Source organism: Scyliorhinus canicula, chromosome 10, assembly GCF_902713615.1.
Source record: "Scyliorhinus canicula chromosome 10, sScyCan1.1, whole genome shotgun sequence".
In the NCBI taxonomy this organism is placed as follows: domain Eukaryota; kingdom Metazoa; phylum Chordata; class Chondrichthyes; order Carcharhiniformes; family Scyliorhinidae; genus Scyliorhinus; species Scyliorhinus canicula.
Genome location: NC_052155.1, coordinates 159378861 through 159394244, shown reverse-complemented (window position 1 = coordinate 159394244; position 15384 = coordinate 159378861). Strand labels below are relative to the sequence as shown.

Here is a 15384-nt window from a genome sequence, read left to right as displayed (position 1 = left end):
ATGTAGCTCAACTTGCTCAAATATTTCCACTTAAGATCTGAAATGTTGTGCAGTTCTTAAATCGTGTTTCACAAATTAGTAGCAACAGCACAATTTCAATTTCTGACAGAAAAATTTGTGTTTGAAGAGATACAAATAATACCGATATAATAGAGCTTAATGCACAAATTCAACCAGTGAAAAAGACACCCCCGACGTACAAGAACTGGGTGCCTGATCTCCCGAAGAGAGAATTTTCTTCTTCAGACAAAATTGTGAACTGATCGGCAATACCCGAGAATTACAGGGTGTAGTGCAAATGAGAAAATAGAATCTTACTTGGAAAACAGAAAATGAAAAGTAGCAATCTGACAAATTTGATCGCCCATCGAGGAGCATGAGTTTGACATTAATTAGTCACCTGGGCCCATGGAAGATTGGAAGGGCAGGGAAATATATGCATTGGATGCAGTACACTGAAGTTATTTATAATATTGCTTTCTTCCAACTGTCACCTTGGGAACCTTACAAAGATACTTTGTCCTCTGAGCAGAAGATGACCATGTTCAGCATCAGGATTGCTTGGTAGGGTTCTACCCCTCTCCCCCACTCTTGTTGATCTTGCCACAACTGAAACTAAAAAGTAAAATGTTCCTGAGTGCATTTCGGTAATTCTGTGCTCTCTGTGCCTTTTACACTGGTCATATTTCCAGTTAATATGAGGCTAATTAAAAAACCCCACTTTTACTGCCTTAATTGCTTTTACATTTGTCAGAGATTTGCCTGCAAATGTGCTCTTCAATCTCCCTCAGGCTATTTGGAGTTCTATAGTACACCTCAGCAGTGTGATTGCTTCTTCTTTCTTCCTTTGTTCAACACATATTGCTTCATTTGATGAATATATTTTCTCAAAGCTGTAATTGTTTTTTTAAATAATATTTCTAGCCCGTCTGCTTTTTTATCCCCTCACTATCTTGTCTGAAAATCCTGTAATCAGGCACGTTGATCTGCCATTCTTGCCCTTCTCCTCAACTATATTTCAGTAATGATGTGGAGATGCCGGCATTGGACTGGGGTGGGCACAGTAAGAAATCTTACAACACCAGGTTAAAGTCCAACAGGTTTGTCTGGAACCACCAGCTTTCAAAGCACAGCTCCTTCCTCAGGTGATGAAGGAGCTACGCTCCGAAAGCTAGTAATTCCAAACAAACCTGTTGGACTTTAACCTGGTGTTGTAAGACTTCATGGGCAGGATTCTCCGATCCCCTGCCAGGTCGGAGAATCCCCGGTGGGAGGCGCGAATACCGCCCCGCCGCCGGCTGCCATATTCTCTGGCGCCGTTTTTCGGACGGGGGCGGGATCAACACAATGCCGGTCGGGGGCCGTTGCCCCCGGCAATTCTCTGGGCCCCGATGGGCTGAGCGGCCGTCCATTTTTGGCCAGTCCTGCCGGCGTGAATCACTCAACTCATGCATCAGCATGATGGGTGGGTAGTCCTGGGGGGGGGAGGGGGGGGGGGGAGTGAGATATCCGACCCCACGGTGGCCTGGCCCGTGATCAGGGCCCACCGATCTGCAGGCGGGCTTGTTCTGTGGGGGGACTTCTTCCTTCTGCGCTGGGCCCCTGTAGGGCTCTGCCATATTGCCCAGGGACCGCGCGGAGAAGAGAACCCCCCACGCATGCGCAAGAATACACTGGCCAATCCGCACATGCGCGGAATCCCGCCGGCCGATCCGTCCATGTGCGAACTAGTGCTGTCCCTTGGGTGCCGGCTGGAGTGGCGCCAACCCCTCCGCCGTCAACCTAGCCCCCTAGAAAGGTGAGAATTCCTCACCTTGGGGCTGGAGTCATTGGCACTGGTTTTCCCGCCGGCGTGGGGACTTAGTCCCCAGAGCGCAGGATTCCGCCCCATATTTCAGTAACAGCTAAAAAAAATTATACTTACTCAATCAGTCTGTGCCATCAGCTCCTCTACCTTGTCCACTATACCCCCTGGGTTGAGTCCCCGCTGTCGGGATTCTCCATTTTGCCGGCAGCCCGGGGATTTCCTGACGGCCTGGGGCTGCCCACAATGGGAAACTCCATTGGTCAGCTGGCGATATGAAGAATACTGGTGCGGCGGGACAGAGAATCCACCCCCTTCAATTTGGTCTTCACCATTCAGCAAAAATGGATTCCTTTTTGAGTATTTTCAAATTTTGTTTTCTCTGCCAACCAAACTCTCTTGCTAATTTTCTGCTCTCCATTTCCCGCTCTGCTTTCCTGCCTGCTGAATGTATGCTCAGCTTCTCATCCCTCTGTCTCGATAAATAAAACCCACCCCAACTTCACGAGCAAACAAGGATACTGATCAACCCTGCCGAGGTGCTACCCATGTCTTTGTATTCTTTCATGGGATATGGATGTTACTGGCAAAGCTAACATTTGTTGCCCATCCCTAATTTCCCTTGAACTGAGGGCAGTTAAGAATTAATCACATTGCTGTGGTCCGGAGTTACAGACCGGGTAAGGATGGTAGGTTACACCCCTAAAGGAACATTGGTGAACCAAATGGGTCTTTACGACAATCGATCGCCATTACTGAGACACGATTTATATTCCAGAGTTACTAATTTAACTTAATCCACCAGCTTCTCCACAGTGTTAGCCTGAGCCTTTGGATTACTAGTTTAGTGACACTATCATAAAGCCACCATTTCCCTCTATTGACCGTACAGGTAGCACCTTCCCCAGATCCAGTGCCCCACGTATGGTCTTCCCTCCTGTGCCATCTCTCCAGCCATGCTCGCTCCTCCTATTTCTGTGCTCATTAGCTCACAGCACTAGGGATAATCCAGAAATTACTACCTTTGACGCCCTGCTTCTTGATCTCTTTCCTAACTTAAAATCTGCTGGAAAGATCACAGACCTTTTTCTACCTATGCCATTGATACCAATATGTACCATGACCTCTGGCTGTTCACCTTTCTCCTCCAGAACGTTCTGAAGCCACATGGTGATATCCTTGATTCTGACACCAAGGACGTGATATGCTATGCCGGAGTCATGTCTGTTACCAGAGAAAAGCCAGTCTGCTCCACTTGACTGGTATTCCCTATAAGTATCACACGTTTGAGATTTCTCCTCCCTCCCTTCACGCTGATCAATCCAGTGTATTCTGATGAAGACTCTGGCTTCAGTCCCCAAAAGAACCCTGGGCGAAATTCTCCCAAAACGGGAGAAATCGTCAAACTGCCGTAAAACCCGGGCGGGTTTTACGGCATCGCGCCCCTTCCCGACGGGGGACCGATTCTGGTCCCCCGTCGGGGCTAGCAGCCCGACGTCGGAGGCTCCGACAAGTCGGGCTCAACGAAAATCGTTAAGCCCGCTTGTCGGACTTAGCGCCGGCTGACGCGTCATATGACGTCAGCCGCGCATGCGCAGGTGGGAAGACTCCACCCGCGCATGCGCGGGTGACGTCATCGCGTTTTTGCGCGAAACCCGCGCATGCGCGGTCCGGGTTGCCCCTCAGCCGCCCCGCGTATTGATACTGCGGGGCGGCGGAAGGACAAATAGTGCGCGGGCATCGGGCCCGCTGCCCGCGATCGGTGGGCACCGATCGCGGGCCCATGGCACCCTTGGCACGGCCGTGGTACTGCCGTGCCAATCGGTGCCATGGTTATTTTTTTCCAGGTGGTCACGACGTTTTTACGAACGGCAGGACCAGGTGTGTTTGCCGTTCGTAAAAAGGTCGTAAAGGGCTGGGACTTCGGCCCTTCTAACAGCTGTGAATCGCTGCCGGCCGTAAAAAAACGGCGGCAGCGATTCGTGTCGGGATTTCGGCGGGGGGGCGGGAGAATAGCGGGAGGGCGTCAAAAAAGTCGGGAAGGCCCTCCCGCTATTCTCCCACCCGTCGTGGGGGGGGGAGAATTTCGCCCCATCTTTCTCATCAGTATTTAGAACTGATTACAAGATGCTTTCCGGTATGCCCTGAACTCCATGGCTGCTCAGTTTTGTCTGGCTGAAATGGACATAAGCCAGATCCAATGTGGAACTTTCCCTTTTAAAGGGGAAATTGATTCAAAACTGCTAATCATCTGAATATAGCAAAAAGTTGTAATTTGACAACATTATCCATGCTTAGAAATTGATTCAATTAGACGCTCAGTTCTCAAGTGTAATGAAAAGAATTTCAGATGCATTTCAGTCACCATATACAATGTTTAGATTATAAGACCCAATTTCACATTACTGAATCAGTCCAATATTAATTCTAGGGTCGGTTGAGAACAACAGATGATCCTGCTGGGCTCATTGCCCAGCAAAGGATACCAAAGGTCTCTTCCAAGTGAGGTGTGGATGCCTGTTTGCTTTGTGTGCTTTACATGCTTGTCCGAGGTGACTCTAAAACTAACTGGATATTATTGGGCTAAACTCCAGTCGAGCTGTGTAGAATTGAGCAAAGTGAAGTGCTGGCTTCTGTCGGCAAACAAGTCTATGTTGACGTTTAAAAAGGATACAGTCTCTTCAAATGTTTTTGTATGAATATTCAAATTGATCTTCTGTTCACTAATCTACTTTGTCTTCCTGTTCGCTGTCCTTCTTTCATGGAGTTTATGCAAACATTAAAAAACATACTTTTATTTTCTAATGCGTCTTCTTGGTTTTCATAAAGATTTTCAATACAATTGAAACAAACAGGTTTCAAAATTACATCTGTATTCAATGTTTCCATCTGTGAGTAACACTGTCTTTCAATTATAAAGCTGTTAGTAATTCTCAAAACCAATAGACTTTTCTCAGCACTGTTACCAATAGATTCCCCCAAAAGGCGTAATATAATGTTTATATGCTTCTAATATTATTTTGTGATCTAAACATGAATATCATTTAAAAGAAAGATTTGAATACTCGATGAAATATGAGCATTTGAAATGTAAAAAATCAATGATTCTGATTGGGATGGTGGCAACTTTGGGAGCAGGTTGCTATCCTGCCCATCTGACCAGAGTTAGTTTGTAGCCAATGCAATGAGGGGATTTATTCTCAAATTCAATTAAAAGATTAGAATGCAGCACTGATGAGATTTGGCAACTGAATCAGTTATTCTAAAGTTGGATATGCGCCAAGCAAAATTTTTTTGATGCACACAAATATCTCACACCCTGCTATTCAGTACAGTTGTCTATAATTTCCACTTCTGTCCTTCCTGTGCCTTCCTCTTCTGCACTTCCTTATGTGTTTGATTCTCACAGGGGACGTGGATTACTACTGGCTGGACCATGCATCTTGGCATAGCAGTGAGGCGTCCCCAATGTCTTTGGTGAGACATGTGGAGCCTTAACATTCAGTTTCTTTTCATTTCACTTTCCTTTGTTTTATTTATGCCTTTGCATGTTTCTTTTTTTTTTATCCCATGCCTGTAGGGAACAGTCAAAGGGGAAAAAGAAAAACTAGTGAGCAGGCAGTATTGTCGGACTCTAACACCTTGTCTGAGAGGCAAAAGAAAATGGTGCGATTTGGCGGCCACTCATTGGAAGAGGACTTGGAATGGTCTGAGCCTCAGATTAAAGACTCTGGGGTAGATACGTGCAGTAGCACGACACTAAACGAGGAACATAGCCATAGCGAGAAGGTACTTAGTCTGTATAGCCTGCATTCATCCTGCTCATTTGGTCTTCGTTTGCTCTCTGTCATTCAATGTAAAGGGACAGGGCCTTTCGAAGGATAAATGCACATAAAGGTGCAGATAAAAGAAAAGAATCTGGAGCTGCTTGCTTTATTGTTTGCTGTGCAGCAGCAAAACTAAATCCATTTTTTTTGTTCCAAGATGCACAGGAATGTTCAGTGGTACAATTGCATGGTAGAGTTTTAGAAACATCATGTGTTGTTGTTCTTCAGTGATACCTTTGTTGTTGAAACTTCCCAAATCAATTTTTCTAATTAAGTCAGCTTAAAGTGTCCGCCTGAAGATGGTATTTTAAAATCAGACTAAGAGGAAAAGTTGGATCTGTTTTGCCGCAGAACTGTGTTTTTCTTTTTTCCCTTCCACTGTCATGTATGTGAACTTATTTTGGTGCAGTGGCATTTTGGTAGGTGTTGTAATAGAACTGTTTTTACTGTCTGCTTTGTTACTTGGTGTTGCTTAAACTTGGTGACTGTGGTAGCTGTTGTTGGTGACGATTTCTGACCTGGGAGTTGGGTGGTATTACTGAGGAGTCTTGCCCCTGTCTGCTTATTTCTCTGCATGGAGCATGAATTGAAACAATGAACTTCTGCAATTACACAAACATTTCGAATGTTAAAATTGTGCCACAGTGGAAAAATCTGATTCCGGATTATTGAAGTGGCCCTAATGATTTTTTTTAAAAAACCTATTTAGCTGTACAATTACTAAATTAAGTTGATTCTAATTGGAAATCAAAGCATAAATATTTGTGCAATTGCAGTGCTTTTTTCAAATGGGGAAAGTGAACCTTAATTAAACAGATACTGTGGCACACTTGGAAGTTTAGGTATTAAAGACCTATGTGTTATTGCTTTGACCTCATAGCATCCAGTGACATGGCAACCATCCAAAGATGGAGAGCGACTAATTGGTCGGATATTATTAAATAAACGACTAAAAGATGGTAGTGTGCCTAGAGATTCTGGAGCGCTGCTGGGTCTGAAGGTGAGTAATAATTTATTACATGTGGCTGCCTATATCTCTTAATATATTCTTTGCTGCAACAATCAAATTATGTTTTATTCAAAGATGTTATACAAAGCTTGAAAGCTGGCACATTATTAAGAAATGTCTAACCTTTACGCACAAAGAATCTGTTTTTCTTGCCATTTAACATGTGCAAGAATGTATTCTGTTGCATAACTGATGTCACGTTTCTGAAAGCAGAAAACTGCAGATGCGGCAAATCTGAAACAAAAACAGAAAATATTGGAAATACCCAGCAGGTTGTGGCAGCACCTGGAGAGAGTAACAGGGGCCACGATTCAGGCCGGTGACCTTTCATCAGAACTGGAAAATTTGGAAATGTAATATACTTTGAGCATGGGGTGGGTGGAACAAGGACAAAAGGAAGGTCTGTGATAAGGTGAAAAACAGTATGAATGATTGGATTGGATTTGTTTATTGTCACGTGTACCAAGGTACAGTGAAAAGTATTGTTCTGCGAGCAGCTCAAACAGATCATTAAGTACATGAAAATAAAATAACAAGAAAATACATAATAGGGCAACACAAGGTACACAATGTAAGTACATAGATAACGGCATCGGGGGAAGCATACAGGAGTGTAGTATTAATCAGGTCAGTCCAGAAGAGAGTCGTTTAGGAGTCTGGTAACGGGGAATAAGCTGTTTTTGAATCTGTTCGTGCATGTTCTCAGACTTTTGTATCTTGGATCTAGGGGCTGGTTTAGCTCACTGGGCTAAATCGCTGGCTTTTAAAGCAGGCCAGCAGCACGGTTCAATTCCCGTACCAGCCTCCCCGGACTGGCGCCGGAATGTGGCGACTAGGGGATTTTCACAGTAACTTCATTGAAGCCTACTCGTGACAATAAGCGATTTTCATTTCTTTTTCATTTCCTGCCTGATGGAAGAAGTTAGATGAGAGAAGAGTTAGGCCACCAGGGCCGAAGGAAACGGATATGGGTCAAGCAGAGAAACAAAGTAAAAAAGGATATGCCTTGAGCTTTGCTATGTGAAAGTCAATAAAAAAGAAATCCAAAACTGAAAGAAAAGGAAAAAAAATGGGCACTCAGATTATGGTCGGAATCAATGTTGAGTTCAGAAGGCTATAAAGTGCCTAAGTGAAAGATGAGGTGCTGTTCCCCAACCTTACCATGACCTTCACTGAAACAGTGCAGTAGGCCAATGACAGCTATTTTAGCAATAGAGCATTAAAATGACAGGCCACTGGAAGCTCAGGGTCACGTTTATGGACTGAATTACATTTGCTCTCCCCCCTGAAGTGCAGATTGTGAGCAGCAAATACTGTTTACTAGATCGAAAGAAGTAGACATAAATTGCTGCTTCATTTGGAAGCAGTGTTTGGGACCTTGGAGCATGAGGAAAAGAGAGGTAAAAGTGCAGTTGTTACATCTCCTTCCTTTGCATGGAAAGGTGCAGTGAAGGGTTGGGGGTGTCTGAGAAGAGTACCAGGGTACCACAGCGGAATCTGTCCCTTTTAAAATGCTGAAAGTGGAGGGGAGAGGCAGATGTTCTTGGTGGGGGGCATCGTGTTGAAAATGGTGAAAAATGATCTGTTGAATATGGAGGCTGATGGGGTGGAAGGTGTGGACAAGAGGAATTCTATTGTGGTTCAGGGAGGAAGGGATGGGAGCAGAGGAACAATAAATGTTGCAGTCAAGGTAGAGGGCTCTGTCAACCACGTAGACAGGGAGAATCCACAGTTGAGGGAAAAAAGATATTTCATAAGTGCTGTTGTGGAAGGTTGCATCATCAGAACAAATATGACTGAAACAGAGGAACTGGGAAAATGGAATGGAGTCCTTACAGGGTGCAGGGTGTGAGGAGGTGCAGTAAAGGTAGCTGTGGGAGTCAGTGGGCTTATAATGAATATTAGTTGATAGCTTATCCCCAGAAATGGAGTCAGAGAAGTCACGGAAGGTACGAGTTGGAGAAGGAGAACAGTGGGGATTAGAAGCAAGGTTGATGAGGTTTTCCAATTCCGGGTGAGAGCAGGACATGGCACCAATACAACCATCAATGTGCTGGAAAAATAATTGAAGGAGGGAGTGGGACTGGAACAAGAAATGTCCAGCATATCCTACAAAAATCACAGGCATAGCTAGGACCCATGCTTTTTTGGATATGTAATGGACCCTTCGCTTATTTTAGAAAGACCAGTGGAAAATAATGCCTCTAATGGTTCTCCTGGTTTCTCACCCAGGTCGCATACTAGTGGAACCTCAGAGAAAAGAGGTAAATTTTCACCTTCTGGAGTTCTGCTGAACATCTCATGTCGTAACGGCAGGGGTTTGGGAGAACATCCATGGAATTTCAGGGCCTTTCCATTTTACTTATTCTTAATTTGTTTCCCCTCTTTCCCACCATTACCTCCCCATCTACCTCCGCCCTCCCTCCTGCCCAATCCATTTATTGAACTACAGGCTATTCTCTATCAGGCAGGCGAGCGGCTATATGGATGATTCCAGTATCTGGCACTTTTAGCAGGGATCCATACTCCTAGCACGGACACTCCTGGAAGTCAGGGCTAAGTAAGATACACTCCTGTGAGTGCTGCTCCCTGCTGGAGTGTTAGGTTGAAGTATTATAACTGGTTTATATGCCACTCTGCAGCTGTGTACTATGAGACCCAGGGAATGGTTTAATTATCCATTGTTTTGTTCTTTGTTCCTACCTAAAAAATGCTTTGACTCCAGTTAGATTCTGAAATTACCAGAAAGTGGACATTTATAGAATTTACAGTGCAGGGGGAGGCCATTTTGGCCCATCGAGTCTGCACCGGCCTTTGGAAAGAGCACCCCATTTAAGCCCACACTTCCACCCTATCCCCGTAACCCAGTAACCCCACCTAACCTTTTTTTTTGGACACTAAGGGCAATTTAGCATGGCCAATCCACCTAACCTGCACATCTGAACATTTTTGGACTGTAGGAGGATACCAAAGCACCCGGAGGAAACCCATGCAGACACGGGAAGAACGTGCAGACTCCACACAGACAGTGACCCAAGCCGGGAATCGAACCTGGAACCCTGGAGCTGTGAAGCAACTGTGCTAACCACTGTGCTGCCCAAATAACACATTCATGTGCAATTTTAAGGTGGCATCCACCCATTTATTTTAAGAGGGTCAAGACATTCATTGAAATAATGGATTGAGTGATTTGAGATCTGTGTTGAGATCCATACTGTGTTTATAGTTTAGTCCATTACCCAGTACTGCTATTCCTCACTTTGACACAGACAGGTTTCAGTCAAAATAATGCATACGTCACACCACAATAACAATAATCAGCAAAGTTGCCTCTAATATCTCTTGTCATTAACTCTGCTCCGTTGAAATAATTACTTTTTTGTTTGCATTTCCTGTAATTTGCTTAAAAATCCATGGAATAGGGCGATGTCCGGCTTTCAAACAGTGCTGAGTTCACTCAGGCTTTACAACATCACCTTAGCAGGTTGCGAACATAAATTGTTTAGATTGCATTCCCTGAATTTTAAATTTCAGTATTCTACGTGTTTATTCTACGCATTCCGTGAATAGAAAATGTTGAGTCAAGCCATGTTTCACGTTTCTATTACTAAATATTAATTACATCAAATAAAATTATTTTTTGAGTCCTACCTAGTACAAAGGAAGATGGTCGTAGTGGTTGGAGATCAATTGCCTCACTCCAGGACATCATTGTAGCTCCTCAGGGTAGTGCCCTGCGCATGCAGGACAAAGGAACCTGCTTGATTGCTATCCCTTCCACAAACATTCAATCTATCCACCACCGATGAACAGAGGCAGCAGTGTATACCATCCACAGGATGCACTGCAGCAACTCACCAAGATATCTTAGAAACAAACTCATAACCACCACCATCCAGAAGGACAAGAGCAGCAGATACCTGGGAACACCACCATCTGGTAGTTCCACTCCAAGGCACTCGCCATCCTGATCTGGAAGCATACTGCCATTCCTTCACTGACGCTGTGTCGCTGAAATTCCCTCCCTAACAGAATTGTATGTGTACCTACATCTCAGGGACTCCCAACAGTTCAAGAAGGCAGCTCACCACCACCTTCTCAAGTGCAACTAGGGATGGGCAATAAATGCTGGCCTAGCCAACGTAGCCCACATCCCAAAAATAAATAAATAATTCCATTCTTGTAATGGTGAAGTTCTGTAATTTATTTTTGATTTGAATGTTTAATGTTTTTGCCTGATTTCTTTTCTGTCCTACCAATCACTGCCTGCTCCCCTCCAGAAGGTGATGATTCATACTGCAATGCTATTCCATACGACACCAGAAACCCTCCATGCCAGTGCATGTGGTAATTGTACAAATATGGTACCCAAGCAGCGAGCAAGGCTATTTAGATATGGATACAATCACATATCTCTTGACTTGAGTGTTGTTGGCACATGTACACTTCAGCACTATCAACTGAATAGGTTCAGGACAGGCCAGCCAGCCTCCGCCACTCGGGCCTGGGAAAAAACCCTTATGCATTTATGGAAAGACACAAACAATGCTTCACATTACTGTGAGTAACCCCTCTAAAGGGTAAGTGGAGGAATAATTATGTAAGACTCAGAAAATGAGGAGGCTATAGCATGGCTTCAGGGATTTGCATTCACTAAGTCATGGGTGAGATTTCCCTGCATCTCCTGCTGGCGGGATCATCCGGTCCCACCTAAGTCAACGGGGATTTAAATGGATTGCTGCAACCACCGTGGGAAAACCTACCACAGCGGGCTGGAGAATCTCAGCGAATAATACTGCTCTGTGGTTAGGTGCGGGAATCCTGGGCTGGATTCTTTGCCCCGCCATTACCCCTTCCATCTCTGTTTCACCCCGCCGGCGGGATGCTCCATTACGCCGGCTGGTCAATGGGCTTTTCCATTGTGGGGCAGCCCCACACCGTCGGGAAACCCCCGGGCTGCAGGAGTATCCTGCCGGCGGGGAATCCAGACCCCTGCCTTTTATTTTTGACTTTTGCTTCTTGGAATCCACAGGCAGAAATGCCAGTTTTTACAAACACCACCTTGGCTGAGTTCAGCTAAGCACAGATAAGGGAATTAAACTTAGTATTCTCCTGCTTTGTACGGCTCGGTATTATCTGCCATGGGGCACCAGCAATTTAAAGGTGATTTCACATTTTCACCCCAGGCTTTGCATCCTTTAAAACATGTTTCATATTGCGATGGATCAATAAAGAAGACAAAGAGTTGATGAAATTGCAGTTTGTCATGATACCACGATAGATTAGTTGGCTCTTTTGCATCAGGAGTGTAGGGTCTATGATACTGCGGATAAAATCTGAAATAAGATCAGAAAATGCTGAAACGTTCAGCAGGACAGGCTGCATCTATGAAGTGAGAAACAGTTAACATTTCAAACTCATCGCCTTTCATCAGAACTGAGTGGATTTCACTCCTGCTCTTACCATCTCCCTTGGGCATATCGGAAGGATTTTACAGTTTGATAATCGACCTATTTTGCCACGCTATGAACACATCTTCCATGGCCATTAAGTCTTGAAGTGAGATTTGAACCTGCTGGCTCAGATGTAGGTTGTTACCACTGCGGTTCAAGGCATCCTGAGTGGATTTACAACTTGCATAGAGGGAGCATAGAATTCAGAGAGCAAGCCCTTTAACAAGGCCTTACTGGGCTGTAAGTCAGGGGAGATAGTGGCATGGTGGCAACATCACTGGGCTAGTAATGCACAGGCACAGGCTGTAATACCATAGGGGCACACTTTGAAATTATATCGTGGCAGTTGGTGGAATTTAAATGAATAAATAAAAGTCTAGAACTGGAAACTAGGGCTGGATTTTAGTCGGGCCGGAAAGACTGCGGATAGCAGCATGGTAGCATGGTGGTTAGCATAAATGGTTCACAGCTCCAGGGTCCCAGGTTCGATTCCCGGCTGGGTCACTGTCTGTGTGGAGTCTGCACGTCCTCCCCGTGTGTGCGTGGGTTTCCTCCGGGTGCTCCGGTTTCCTCCCACAGTCCAAAGATGTGCGGGTTAGTTGGATTGGCCATTCTAAATTGCCCGTAGTGTCCTAATAGTAAGGTTAAGGGGGTGAGTTGTTGGGTTACGGGTATAGGGTGGATACGTGGGTTTGAGTAGGGTGATCATGGCTCGGCACAACATCGAGGGCTGAAGGGCCTGTTCTGTGCTGTACTGTTCTATGTTCTATGTTCTATATCTGGCTGAAACAATTTTTGCTGGTAGGCGAAAGGGGGACAGACATTATTAATTCCAGTGCAAATCACTAATCTGGTGGCCCATTTAAAATTAGTGGAGAGTTTCAACCAACATAACTTAGCACTGTTGCTTCACAGCGCCAGGGTCCCAGGTTCGATTCCCACTTGGGTCACTGCATGTGTGGAGTCTGGACGTTCTCCCCGTGTCTGCGTGGGTTCCCCCCGGGGCTCCGCTTTCCTCCCACAGTCCCGAAAGATTTGCTCGTCAGGTGAATTGGACATTCTGAATTCTCCCTCTGTGTACCCGAAAAGGCGCTGGAATGTGGCGACTAGGGGATTTTCACAGTAATTTCATTGCAATGTTAATGTAAACCTAATTGTGACAATAATAAAGATTATTATTATTATTTTTGCTGCTGCATGTTCCTTTTGCAGCAGTGAGACAGTCATGAATTTATGGTAGAGTTGTAAATACTTCTGAAGGTCTCTTAAAAGGTGTATTTCCCTTGTGCAGAGCCCTGGGGAGCTTAATTTAGAACACAGAACTTATAGGTGGCACAGTAGTTAGAACCGCTACCTCATAGCGCCAGGGACCGGGGTTCAATTCCAGTCTTGGGTGACAGTCTGTGTGGAATTTGCACATTCTCCCCTTGTCTCCGTGGGTTTGCTCCTCGTGCTCCAGTTTCCTCTCACAGTCCAAAGATTGACCATGCTAAATTTCCCCTTAGTGTCCAAAGATGTGCAAGTTAGGTGGGGTTACGGGGATAGGGTGGGGAATGGGCCTTGGTCAGGTGCTCTTTCAGAGGGTCGGAACAGATACAAGAGCGAAATGGTCCCCTTATGCACTGTAGGAATTCTATTCAATAGTTCAGAGATGGAGGGTGGTGTCAGGCAGCGGAGGTTCGGGCAGGTATGAAAGTGGAAAGGCATATCTGTGTAGCCCTTCATCCTTGAGTAGTAGGCAGTAGGGGTCAGTTAGTTCAGTTGGCTGGACAGCTGGTTTGTGATGCGGAACAACGGCAACAGCGTGGGTTCAGTTCTCATACTGGCTGAGACTATTCTCAACCTTGCCCCATGCCTGAGATGTGGTCACCCTCGGGTTAAATCACCACCAGTCATCCCTCAAAGGAGACAGCAGCCTATGGTCTTCTGGGACTACGCAGCATTTACACTTTACAGTCAGCAGTCAAGTAGGAGATAGAACACGACAAGGCTGGGTGTAAATTGCAGAGCGAAGGAAGGAAGTTGAAAAATAATGGGTGCAACACCTTCCCATATATGGACAATAGGGGAAGGGTAGTGGCAGCAATGTGTGGCCAGAGTTGCAGGATACCCAGCAAGGAGAAAGTAGAGCCACTATAGAAAACAAGAGAGCTGATATTACCCTGAACAAAAACTATATAATCTCCAACAAAGATTTGCCAACATGTCCAAAATGCAGTCCAGGGAATGGCACCAAAATATCCAGAGAAGTGTTTAGAGACGCCTGTGCCATGATGGAGACCCTGTGCAACATCACCCGATCCCCACATCTTGCCTGTTGCACTCGGGTTATTGTGACCCTCTGATTAGTAAGTTTGCAGACGACACAAAGGTTGGTCGTCTCCTGGCTGGCTCCTCCCATACACCCCTGCAATATCTCTCAGTCAGCTTCCCATTGGTGTATCATCATCATCACTGATACACTCTGAGATCGGCTGAGGGACCACACCAGCTCGCTCACAGATTTGGTGTTGCAGCCCCCAAGGGAAATGGGCCTTGCCTCCAGAGCCAGCTCTCCACAAATTCACAAAGTGGTTGACTGTACCCATGACACAATGAGGACACCAATACAGCAGCCAGACATTTATGAACAGAAGACCATTCTGCTCTACCAGTATACAGTTTATGCATGATGACAATAAGGCCTTCCTGCACTTGTTTCCCTGGGAGTTGCCATGACCCATTTATTCGGAGCCATTTATGCTTGCCACAACCTTTCCATCCCAGAACAAAAAGAACAAAGAACAAAGAAAAGTACAGCACAGGAACAGGCCCTTCGGCCCTCCAAGCCCGTGCCGACAATGCTGCCCGACTAACCTACAATCTTCTACACTTCCTGTGTCCGTATCCCTCTATTTATGTATTTGTTAAGATGCCCCTTAAATGTCACTATCGTCCCTGCTTCCACCACCTCCTCCGGCAGCGAGTTCCAGGCACCCACTACCCTCTGTGTAAAAAAACCTGCCTCGTACATCTACTCTAAACCTTGCCCCTCGTGCCTTAAACCTATGCCCCCAAGTAATTGACCCCTCTACCCTGGGGAAAAGCCTCTTACTATCCACTCTGTCTATGCCCCTCATAATTTTGTAGACCTCTATCAGGTCGCCCCTCAACCTCCGTCGTGCCAGTGAGAACAAACCTTGTTTATTCAACCGCTCCTCATAGCTAATTCCCTCCATACCAGGCAACTTCCTGGCAAATCTCTTCTGCACCCTCTCTAAAGCCTCCACATCCTTCTGGTAGCATGTCGAC

At 45.5% G+C, this 15384-nt stretch overlaps 1 protein-coding gene across 41 annotated transcripts in view; it reads left to right on the top strand.

Moving 5' to 3' along the window:
- The window catches only part of rims2a (regulating synaptic membrane exocytosis 2a), a 1202647-nt gene that overhangs the window by 653227 nt on the left and 534036 nt on the right, over positions 1 to 15384 (top strand). For 30 of the 41 annotated variants that reach the window (XM_038810037.1, XM_038809989.1, XM_038810036.1 and 27 more), the window contains 2 exons: positions 5385 to 5593; positions 6512 to 6631. In XM_038810037.1, the coding sequence (XP_038665965.1) occupies positions 5385 to 5593; positions 6512 to 6631 (329 nt within the window). Of the gene's footprint in view, positions 1 to 5213; positions 5282 to 5384; positions 5594 to 6511; positions 6632 to 15384 lie in introns of all 41 variants that reach the window. The other 11 variants (XM_038810038.1, XM_038810033.1, XM_038810034.1 and 8 more) reach the window with 1 other exon arrangement.